The following is a 12,628-nucleotide window of genomic DNA, read 5'->3' as shown; positions in this document are numbered from 1 at the left end:
ACTTCAAAGCACCCAGACTAGTTGGCTTTAATCCAATTAAGACACACCCCCAGACTAAACCTCTATTTTAAAAGAAAAATATTTTCCAATAATATATACATTAATAGCTTCATGACATGGTTCATTTTAATAACCCATCTCACACTATCTCCTATACTTATTACTCTATTACATTATCAGACCCATGCATTAACATAATATATATATACACAGAAGGCCTTGGTATCAATAGAAAACACTCCAGTTTAGTGTCCAGGTTTTTCTTTAAAAAGTCGCATTTTCCATTACGCTTCAAACTCTTGATAACGCATCTGCGAACAGATTTTCTCTTCCAGCAATATGTATAATACGTAGATTAAATGGTTGTGATAATAGACTCCATTTGAAAAGCATTGCATTTTTGTCACGAAATTTGTCCAAAAACTTCAAAGGATTATGGTCTGTATAAACAACTGTTTCTGATTAATTGTTTGCAACATAAATTTCAAAACGCTGCAGTGCTAACACCAAACTCAAAGTCTCTTTCTCGATGATTGAACATCTTCTGTATAGTACATTCAGCTTCCGTGAAAAATACTCATCAGTTTTTCAATTCCAGTGTCGTCATCTTATAATATTACAGCCCCAGTGCCTATATCACTTGCATCAACGGCCAAATTGCTTGGCATAATTGGGTACTGTCAACACTGGTGTCGTAGTTGATACATTTTTCAAACTATCGAATGACTTCTGACACTCCAGTGTCCATTGAAACTTCTTGTACTTTTTAATAGTTCAATCAGTGGAGCAACCACACTGCTAAAATTTGGTACAAATTTCCGGTAAAACCCACTCATGCCCAGAAATCTCAAACTTCTCATTTTGTTGTAGGCACTGGGAAATCCACAATAGCCTTGATTTTCGCAAATCTCGGAGCCACCTTACCATGTCCAATGGTATGGCCTAGATACATAACTTGAGCTTTTGCAAATTTACTTTTAGCCAAGTTCATTACCAAATTAGCTTCTTGTAGTTGAGTAAATAATTCTTCCAGATGCTGTAAATGCTCCTCCCATGTCTGACTGGATCATCAATATAAACAGCACAATTGCTTAAACCTGCAATTACTTTGTTTGTCAGCCTTTGAAATATCGCAGGTACATTCTTCATACCAAATGGCAGGACTTGAAATTGATATAGTCCACTTGGCATAACAAAAGCTGATATCTCCTTTGCTCTCTCCAACAACAGTACCTGCCAATATCCTTTTAGCAAGTCGATCTTTGTGATAAATTTCTCGATGCAATCCCCCAACCGTGGGATGGGATAGGAATATGCTTTTGACACCACATTCACCTTTTGATAGTCCACACACAGTCTTTGTGTCCATCCGGTTTTGGTACCAGCACAATAGGCAAACTCCAGTTACTGTAACTAGACTCAAGGATATCATTTTGAAGCATGAAATCAATTTCTTTTTGGACTTGTGATAACTTTGCCGGATTTAATCTATGAGGTTGTTGCCTTCTTGAAGATGATATTCCTATACATACATCATATAAAGCTAAATGTGTCTTTCCCAACTTATTTCCACAAATAGGTTTGTGTGACTGCAATAGCTTTTCCAAATCACTTTGACACTTGCTTGGAAGGTAATTCAACATTTCATTTAAATTTTCAAAGACCCCCTCATTATCCAGTTTTATTAGAGGAGAATCAATTTCAGAGTCCTACATTTTTATCTCTTTCTTATCATCCACCACCACTATCTTTTTGTTCTTCTTCCCTGTCAAAGTACTTTTTAAGCATATTTACACGCACCCTCTGCTTCTTTCTTCTATCTAGAGCATTTATTAAATAATTTACTTAACTCAATTTCTTTTCAATACTGTAAGGCCCACTAAATCGTGCATTTAAGGAATCACATAGGGAAAAATTTCCCCCCCGTTTCGGGGGGTGGTGGGGGAGTGCAGGAACAGATACGTCTCCGATCGGTGCCCCCAACTGGGGGCGTGCTGTCATTTTAAGTGGGCGGGTCAATTAAGGCCCACCCAGTGTAACGTCCGCCAGGAAGCGCTATGTGCTCCCTGGGGGTGGGGGTGGGGGTGGATTCCCTCATCCGGGAGTGCGCTCTTTCGTGCATGCGCGTGAAAAAGTGCACAGATCCCCCTGAGGCTAAGTGCTGCCTCAGGGAGATCGGTTCGAACTTCAAATTTTTAATAAAAACCATCCTAACATGTTCCCTCATGTGACAATGTCACATGAGTTGGGACATGACCATAACTTTTATTAAAGCTCAATGTGCAGATTTTAAATCACTCATGAAACCTCATCCCTCCCATGGATGAGGTGTCATGCTTTTTCCAATGCCCACCAGGGCTCCCGGCCTGGCCGCTAACCTTAAGGTAGGACGGGCAGGTCCACTAATTATCTAAATTGGATTTTTAATGGCCTCAATGGGCCATTAACAGGTCAGTGGGTACGCAACTGACTCGGCAGCGCCCCCGCCAACCTGAGAATGGAAATGACGCGGGGTGACGTCGGGAGTTCTGCCCGACGTCATCCTGCGTCGTCGAGCGGGCCCCATCCCTGCTCGCTGACCAGAAAATCCTCCCCCTAGTACTGGTAACAAAACTAGTACTCCCTCTCCAGAAACAAAACCGTGGATTTTAGCCACTTTATCTGCTTTCACTTTCATCACTTGCTATAATATCTTTAAATGTTCCTTAGCCAACTCACATACTCTGTTCAATCTTTCCTTGAAATTTGTTAAGTAATCCAGGAGAGTAGTTTCTGAATTTTGATCCAACAATTTCTCATGAATCAATTTCAGTGGTCCTCTTACCTCATGACCATAAACTAAAACCAGATGCATTAGGAGCATCTCTAATGGCAAATAACAAATATAAAATTCCTGTATCCTAATCTTGTGCATAATCATGACAGTATGCTCTTATCATAGTTTTTAAAGTTTGATGCCATCTTTCCAAAGCTCCTTGTGACTCTGGGTCATAAGCTGTTGACTTTGAACTGTTTTATCCCCAAACTGTTCATTACTCCCATAAACATCTGTGACATGAAATTTGACCTCTGATTTCTTCAGGTAAGTGTGAAAAATTTAATTAACTCCTCCACAATCATCTTAGTTGTAATATTTCTTAAAGGTATCACTTCAGGAAACCTGGTGGACACATCCATTATTGTCAATAAATACTGATTTTCACTTTTATCCTTAGGGAGGGGTCCTACACTATCAATCATGACCCTGATAAAAGGTTCTTCAAATGCTGGTATTGGGATTAAAGGTGCCAGCTTAATAACTGTTTGTGGTTTTCCTGTTATTTGACATGTATAATAGGTTCTAAAGAATTTGACTACATCCCTATGCAATCCTGGCCAAAAAATTACCTCTATATCTTTTCCTGTGTTTTCCTAATTCCTAAATGCCCCCTCATTGGGATTTCATGAGCAACTCTCAGAATCTCATTTCTATACCCGAATGGGATAAAAATCTAATGCACCTCCCTCCAGCTTTCATTTGCTGAGACATGATCCGACCGCCATTTTCTCATTAAAATATTCCCTCAAAGATGATAACATACTGGAATACATGCTTCTGTTTCTGAATAAGCTTTCTGATATAACTGTTTTAATTTCAAATCATTTTTCTGTAACTCCACTAACCTCCTTGAGTTAAACACTTCAACTGAACTGTCCTGCATTCCTTCCTTCTGAACAATTATAAAATACCGTGCCAGCTAATTGCATTTCGACACCACCTTTCTAGTCTTTGAACTGCCTGCTTATCTTGTTTATCTTGTTCTTCCCTATGGGCATTTGATCTTGTTATCACACAATCAGGAAACAACCCAGGATGTTCCTTCTGTAACACCTCTGTTGAAAACACTTAAACAGGCTGCTCAACTACCATAGGCATCACCCACATTTGCAATCCAGCTATATCATTACCAGAATCAATTGAGCCTCTGCAATGGGCAATTTTTCCACCACTCCAACTATAACTTCACCATTCTTCCATTTGCTCTTTAAATTTACCTTCCACAATGGAATAGATTTAGCATCTCCATGAACCCCACTTATTATTAACTTCTCCTGCAACACTCCTTTTGAACAACAAATATCACTATCCCACAACATTAAAAATTGACTAGCCCCTGTGTCTCTTAAAATGTTAACATCTTTACCTGCTCCACCCTGTATAAACGGAAAGAATTTCCCTTCACATACAAAACCTTTAAACTTTTCTGCAACCTGCTTCCCAGAATTCTCTTGAGTAAACTGTGAACACATCCCCGCTTCTTTACCTTTCGCTGATTCTCCCTGTTTTACCTGTACACAAACCACTAGTTTCTCCTGTCTGAACCTCAGAACCGACAGTATTTTTACTTCTAGAACTTTGCTGTACCCCTACAATTCCTACAGATTTTTCTGCCATCTCCAACACACTGACTTCATGTGCCCCACTTTATTATAATGAAAACACCTCAATTTTCGAATATCACTTCTACCTTCAGCACCTTCCTTTTTATTCTGAGAACAAACTTCCTGGGAATTTCCAGTTACTCCTTTTCTTCCCTGACTACCTGCCTTCCTTTCACCTTCCCACTTTTTATCCTTTTCCAATTTGAAAAGGTGACGGAAAAAAGGTTTAGCTCTATGAACTAACTCATAACCTTCAGTTATCTCTGCTGCTTGTCTTACAGAATCAACCCTCTGTCCCTCCATATGAGTTCTCACTACCGAAGGGATTGAATCTTTAAATTCTTCCAAAAAAATTACTTCCCAAAGAGCTGCATAGTTTGTCTCTATTTTTAACGCCCGTATCCACCGGTCAAAATTACTTTGTTTTACTCTTTCAAACTCAATAAAAGTTTGCCCAGGCTCTTTTCTCATATTCCTGAATTTCTGCCTGTATGCTTCAGGAACCGACTGACATGCACTCAAAATAGCTTTTTTCACCACATCGTAATTCAGCGACATTTGTTCTGAAAGCAAAGCATATACCTCATGTGCCCTACCTAACAACTTAGACTGTAATAATAATGTCCAGCGTTCCTGTGGCCATTTCATCTGATTAGCCAGCTTCTCAAATGAAATAAAGAATGCTTCAATATATTTTTCCTCAAACTTTGGAAGAGCTTTACAAATTTAAACATATCCCCATTGGGTTCTACTCTGGAGATAAATCCTTCCTCACCTACTGACATCTCTTCTAACTGCCAACATTTTCAGTTGGAATTCTCTCTCTCGCGCTCTCTCACGCTCTCTTCTCCTCCTCCATCTTTACAATTTCTAATTCAAGCTTCTTCATTTGCAACTGAAGTCTCACTACTTCCAACTGTGACTCACTAGTGTCAGGTTTCACTTCCAACTGTAGATGCTGTGCTATACTTTTAAGTATATCTGATTTCTTAGCCCCCTCAGGTAACCCCAATTTTAACTTAACTGCCAACTCTGTTAACTTACTTTTGGCTATTTTCTCTAACCCAATCAGAGTTATCTCTTCTCCACCCAGACAAGTCTTAACAATTGCCAAAGCCATCTTGCAGTCTCGCTACTTCTAAAATACTTCAACTCCTGTATTCAAAGTGCCTCTCATATTCGTAAGCTTAAGATTCACCAATTCCAAACCAATCAAAGAATTAGAAATATAATTTATTCCGGCAAGAGCCCCCAGTTGTTATGACTGATGTAGTTGGTGCAGCTGCATTATTTAAAAATCCCAGAGGGAAACTTTAAACAACTGTCATAACCTATAATTTTAAGTGTTATGTTTGAGATATGACTCTAAATTCAGGAATCAGACCACAAGTTCTCAAGATTTTACATTAAATGAAACATTTTATTAATTTACACAGGTTAAAATATATATACACATGGCTACCATAACTTTTAACAAATTCCCAAACTAATCTCCATTAAGGCAACAGCAACCCATAGACTTAACCAGATACCAGGCAAAGCATTTTCAGCTTACGAGTTCAAAAGGAGGTTCTTTTCATTTTGGTTCCTGTGGAGACAGTTGGAGGCTTACAGCTGCTGTTGATCTCACATTGCCCCTGCCCTGCGCACACACCACTATATATACCTATATTTTCCAATAATGTTGTATACATTAATAGCTTCATGACACGTGAGAGTGACTGCCCTTGACATCAAGGCGGCATTTGACTGAGTGTGGCATCAAGGAGCCCTCGCAAAACTGGAGTCAGTAGGAATCAGGGAAAATTCTCCACTGGTTGGAGTCATACCTAGCACAAAGGAAGATGGCTGTGGTTGTTGAAGGTCAGTTATCTCAGCTGCAGGACATCACTGCAGGAGTTCCTCAGGGTAGTGTCCTGGGCCCAACTATCTTCAGCTGCTTCATCAATGATCTTCCTTCCATCATAAGGTCAGAAGTGGGGATGTTCACTGATGATTGCTGAATTTTCAGCAGTATTTGCCACTCCTCAGATACTGAAGCAATCCATGTCCAAATGCAGCAAGACCTGGACAATATTCAGGCTTGAGCTGACAAGTGGCAAGTAACATTCACGCCACACAAGTGCCAGGCAATGACCATCTCCAACAAGAGAGAATCTAACCATTGCCCTTTGTCGTTCAATGGCATCACAATCACTGAATCCCCCACTATTAACATCCTGGGGTTGCCATTGACGGAAAACTGTACTGGACTAGCCATATAAAAATGCAGGAAAGGGTATTTGATGAGCAGATCCTTCTTGATGAAATCTGCTCTTGAAGAATCTTAACAAAAGTAAGAAGTGTTACGAACAGCAAGAATTATCCCTCGTCTCAGTATTACTGTTGGTTGTGTTCAGTGAAAAGGCTATAATCTATTAGATGCAGGACAAATCGGTTCTTGAACTTGTTTGTGCCTTTCTGTAAGAACTTTTAACAGGAGCTTGATGAATGGACTCATGATGGGACTCGTTGACTGATTATTTTAATGTACTGGAATCGTTTTTAACATACACTAGACTTTTGTGATTGGGTAATTTTCTTCCTTTATTGTTGTACTTTTATGTGTAATTGTTATTAAGTGAACGAGCAACGTACCTGAAATGAATTTCCCTACGAACAATAAATTTAAATTGAATTGAATCCTAAAATTAAAATAACATTAAAGGGTTGTAAATTTGTAACCTAATGGTCTTTATAGACTGTAGTGAGGATTTTGATTTTGTGTGATAATGTAAGATGAGTGATATCAAACCATTTTTCATCCTTTGATGTAAGATGGGCTGCTGAATCGCTGTCACCTGTTTTATGTTATCGACATGTTTGTCTTCTGGAGGGTTTTTAACAGAACCAAACCAGACCACTTATTTAAATTTTAATTATATATGAAAATAAATTTCACTGGCTCTATGTACTTATGCGTTTCCTTAACTAATTTACTGGCAAAATGTGTGTGAATTTGAATTGCCACATTGAATCTCAGAATAATCACATTAGTTCAATCAGATTGGGACCTGGGTGCCCTAGAGTTCTTATATTCACCAAGGTCTGCAAAATAAATTGTTAATTGGTTTCCAATTTCCAATAACAATTCCAATTTGTTAAGACGTATTTTACCTTCAGTTATGAAGGATTGTAAAGGCCTGAGCGAGTTGAAACTCAGCTGGGTCACGATCGGCCAGATCTGATTGGCTACAGGGTATCAGATTGTGGGTTTGTAGCAGCTTTTTTTTTTTGAAATGCTGCGTTTCTATTCTCAGATGGACCACTGGGGAGAAGCCTCCACAGTGGAGGCTTGGTGGTTCTCAAAGGGAGGGAGGAAAAGCTAGAGAAGGCTTTTATTTTCACAGCTATAACTGTGCTTTGGTAGCGTAGGGATATCAAAAGGCAGGCTTGTATAGCATGCAAAGGACCTGAGAGAAGGAAAATATATAAAAACTGGAGGGATACATTTTAAAATACAATAATTTTCCTTTCTCATCTATTTTTGTAAAGAATGATTAGCTTTCTATCATGCTAAGTAAACTGCACACACAAGCTGGAGTCTAAAAAATAGGCATGATAATGTCAGGCAATACAGTTTAAAGTGTACTCCTGACATGGTAGGAGCAAAATTACAATGCCATAATTTGAAATTTTTAATGTATGCATATGCAGACTACAGGCTGTAATCTTAAAAAAAGCAATTGACTCGGGATGAAAAAAATCACATTATACAATGGTATATTCAATTTATGATTCTCAGATGTCCAAATGTTTAGAGTATTGTCACCTTGAAGTAATAGTTCAAAGCATGAATAACCACTGCCAACGTTACATACTAGGTTGGTTATACATTAACACTTCTTACAACTTTTTTATTTTCTTTTAGCAAATTGATGGAGAAGCATTTCTACTACTGACACAGACAGATATTGTGAAAATAATGAGCATTAAACTAGGACCAGCTTTGAAAATCTACAATTCCATCCTCATGTTTAAAACTGCAGAAGAAAACGGACAGAATGAGCTTTGAAAAGACTGAAAGTAAAGCATTGCAGCTGTAGCCTGTTTCTTGATTCAAACTCATCTTTAATTCAAAAGCACAAGAACTCTATACTAAATATGGAATTCTAAAAGAATGCTACTGGAATATTTTCTGTTGACTTGGCAGACTCGTTTAGAGTGCATTCACTTTCAGCAGTGCAGTACTAAACTATGAGCTCATCTCCCATTCATTTCCTCAGGACTTAATTATGCAAATATCTGCCCAGTGATAGCTGGTTGTGGACTCTTTGTGATTGACCCTTGAAATGTATATTTACATATGCTGAAGGGTTTCTTCCAAGAACTGGACACTTAATCTAACAGACACTAAAATGGATTAATTGTGTTTGTTGTTTTATTCCTCCTTTTGTTTGCAGTGGTGTTGTTTGTGTATAGAATTGTGTGACAGATTACAATATCTGGTAATGTAACATTTCATTTTCCCAAATAATGAAATGTCCATAAGGATATATATTTTCAGAAGTTAGCATTGCTGGACTTAAATTAACTGTTAGGTTGTATACATCTTAGAAATGTAATATCCAAACTATTCAGGCAGATCTTAAATAGTTAATTGAGACAAACACAATTACCCATTCCCAGCTTTAATTAAAATGTTCTCTGGTTTATTAGATATTGTGTTATTGCTTGATACATTGATTATTTGCTGAATGGGTTTGCAGAAATTAAAGGATGAATGAACTGCAGGTACAGTTTCATATTAATACAATCTCTGAGGCTTTGGGCAGGATTTTCCTGCGGTCAGGACCAAATGGGGGTCTGAACCGAACCCATAATCGCTGGCAGCAAAATTGGGGGAGCTGTTTTCCTAGAAGCCACCTCCTAATTGGCTGTCTCTGCGTTCCGATTTGACTAAAGATGGCAGACCAGCTATTTGCTGCAGGTCCAATCAGAGGTGTTCACAGCTCTGGAGTCTCGGCAGTCCCATTGAGAGAGGTGGGTGCTGAAGCAGATCAGGGATCGAAAGGAAGACTCAACATGGGGTAAGTTTAAAATAAACTTTGAGGGGCAAAACAGACTGGTCCCTCGTATTGGAGGGAAAACTACTCTGGCTTGGCTCATTGGAGCTGCAAGGGCAGTCTTTGCTGCCCATGGACCCCCCTTTTGGGGTTTAGAGCCTCTGGCTCAAATGGCCTCCACCAGGTTGCCTCTATTAAGTTGATGGTCTCCGTGTGGTGAGGGGCCACTCGCTGCTGGCAAACTGCTGGCAAGCTGGTAATATCACTGTAATTGGGAATTTCATCATGCAAATTGGCTGCATGCCTCTGTTCAGCAGGCAGCTGATCTGCCTCCCTGCCTGTCGCTGGGAAACAGCCTGCTGGCAAGAGTGCACCGGGGAGCCGATCCGACACTGCTACCCATTGTTTTCTCAGCCCCCTTCCAAGCACCTACCCCCCACACCCCACCACCAAGATTAACAAGCTGGCAGATCCAGGGTCTGGGAAAATTCTGCCCTTTTGTTCCTTTTGAGCGTAATGTCATGCTGGGAGCATGGATTGGAGAACTGGATGGGGATGTTAGCGTGCCCAAATTACCATGCTAAGACTTTTCCTGATCATTCCTTTCAATAGCTGAAACCATAGGAGGGCTGCAAATTGGGTATCCTGCCTCCAGACTTGATTTTCTGACCCAGCATGTTCTCTTAACAACAAAAGTAGGCCATCCTGCCCATCAAGGTTCCTCTGTGATCTTGTTTGCTATAATAATTGATTAGTGTCTACTCAATTACAATTTCTTGTCATCTTTCCACAACCCTTAATGCCCTTACCTCCCAAATTAGTTAATCTGTCTTTTAAACAGCACAGTTGATTCTACATCTATGGCCACCAGGCACTGTGCATTCCATATCCTCACAACCCTTTCTGCAAACATTTTACTGGACTTGCTTGCTTTTAAACAGTTCAGTCCTAATTTAAAGTTTTATGTGAAATATAAGTAACCTAGTACTAATTTAACTCTTTTAATTTAAATTTTTGTCACAAATTGACCTTACACTGTAATAATGGAGTTTCCATCTAGACCAGATTACTTGTATGTTAGTAGTGGGAGGTACGCAGCAAAACTTTGCAGTAGCAAGATTTCAAATATTTAGTGGTGTTTATGAAGGGTTGGTTGCTTTAAAGCATTAATATCCTTAATCTGTTCTTTAAAGCAGAAAGGGTACTATTTTGGTTACATTTTTTTAACCAGATTCTGAATTTGTTATTTTCGGTGAGAAAGGGCAAAAAGCCTGAAGAATGATAAGTAGCACTTTTTAAACAAAGATAAAGATTTTGAGGACCAACACCATTTAACATTGTGACTGAACAGTTCACTCATCCTTAAACAGATGCTCTTTGAAGCCAGAAAGTTTGCTGAGAGGTAGATTCAAGGCAAATAAGATTTGGCTGCATTAAATGGCTCAAATGATACAGGTTAAGACCTTTGTCAAATAAATTACCTCATAACAGATTTCATTCATACTATCCTTTTTCTTCTATGGAAAACTGTGCTGTCCTTTCAAATAAACAAATAAAAGAACAGGTGAATGTTAAAATAACTAAGTTTGTGCCTGATTTTACAAATCTCACTCTTAGCTAAGGGAGAAGTTATTAAACATGCACAATGGTCTGGATTTTCCTGAGATTGGCAAAATAATGGCACAGCAGGACATCTGCCCATTGCCATGAATCTGTTGGCACCTCTCTCTTTTCCTGATGGGTGCTCATTTAATATAAAGGTGGTGGAGTTTCATGAGAATCACACTCCTGACTTGGACTCTTGGGAGAGAGGAAACTTGGGGTTGGCTGCAGCAAATAAAAGGCTGCTTCAACTGAATGGCCAGAATCATGGCAAGGTGATTCAAATACCGGGGAGAAAGAAAGCAAGCAGGACCTACAGCTGAGCATTGCAAATTGATGGCCAAAGGAGCAGTACCATTACAGTAACCTGCAATGATCAAGACACCAAGATTCTCAGGAGCTGCAATGATAGTCACGTTGACAGAAATCCCACCTTTCCACTCATAGATACATATCTGCCATCATTCCATTATCCCATATCATGGCACAGATCTGCCGGTCAGCCACTGCCCGAGGAGTTATCTGCACCTCGACTATGTTGCACATTTCCAGCTGGGACTTCTGATTCTGGCTGCAGCAGAAATGGGGCAGTGCAGACCATCCAAGGTAAGACCGGCGACCGTAGAAGACGGATAAAGAGAGGATATTTCCTCCCTTTTTAACTACAGTAGCTGCCGTATTCAGGTAAGTTTTTAAAGGTTTCAAATCTCTCAATGAGTGGAGAGAGGGAGTGGGTGTGTGAGTGGGTAGTCTAGACGGGGTAGTCGGGTTGCGGGTAGTGGGGGAGAGAGTTGGGTCAAGTTGGAGAGTTGATTGGGGGTGTTGGTTGTGGTGCTTAATTCAGTTATGCTGTTTAAACTCGAGTTACACCACAGGTTAAACTGTGTAGCATTTTTGGGGTAAGTATCCAGGTAAGTCCTGTGCATCTGGTGTAGCTGAGTGTTGGAGACATTCGCGTAGTTTCCCAGGCAGCACAAATCAGCCCATCAGAAGATTAAACTTTTCAACATTTGTAAGGACATATGAAGGGTCCTGATGCACAAAACAGACATGTTCAGATTTCACTGCTTTGGACATTGAAGATTCGGGCTGATGTATCCTACAGCGTTTGAATGAGAAATGAAGATGCTAATGCATTGCCTGCAACTGATGCAGAAGCATATTTACAGGTATCTGGGTAAAATGGTATTGTGAATTTGCCTGTAGATGACTAACCTCTCTCCATCGCAACAGTAAATCATCATGTGTGGGGGCCGGGGGAGAAGACAAAGGTGGGCAAAACTGCACAGCCTTCGGAAGAATTTGGATAAATGCTGTCACATTCAGGTTGGTAATGGGAAGCATTGCAGAACTGTGAGCCATTGTTGCCTGTTGGCATACCGATGACTTGAAAAGCCACCTGCTATTGTTCAGTCACATTTCCTGCTACACAAGTGAGCACCTTCTTAAAATGAATGTCCTTTGTGTCCCTCACAGTTGCTGAAAACTTACAGAAAATAGCATCAGGCGAGCAACCTGGTATCTCCGATAGGGCTTGCTCTTACCTGATTAACACACAC

The 12,628-nt window shown here is 39.8% G+C and overlaps 1 protein-coding gene across 3 annotated transcripts in view; it reads left to right on the top strand.

Annotated features, from left to right (window-relative positions):
• Nucleotides 1-9,119, top strand: part of l3mbtl3 (L3MBTL histone methyl-lysine binding protein 3) — a 182,673-nt gene extending 173,554 nt beyond the window's left edge. For all 3 annotated transcript variants that reach the window (XM_078542122.1, XM_078542123.1, XM_078542121.1), the window contains one exon: nucleotides 8,333-9,119. In XM_078542122.1, the coding sequence (XP_078398248.1) occupies nucleotides 8,333-8,476 (144 nt within the window). In that variant the 3' untranslated portion in view covers nucleotides 8,477-9,119. The remainder of the gene's footprint in view (nucleotides 1-8,332) is intronic.
• The last annotated feature ends 3,509 nt before the right edge of the window (nucleotides 9,120-12,628 follow it).

The sequence above is a fragment of the Cetorhinus maximus genome, chromosome 5 (assembly GCF_964194155.1).
Source record: "Cetorhinus maximus chromosome 5, sCetMax3.hap1.1, whole genome shotgun sequence".
NCBI lineage: Eukaryota > Metazoa > Chordata > Chondrichthyes > Lamniformes > Cetorhinidae > Cetorhinus > Cetorhinus maximus.
This window is presented reverse-complemented; position numbering and strand designations above follow the sequence as displayed.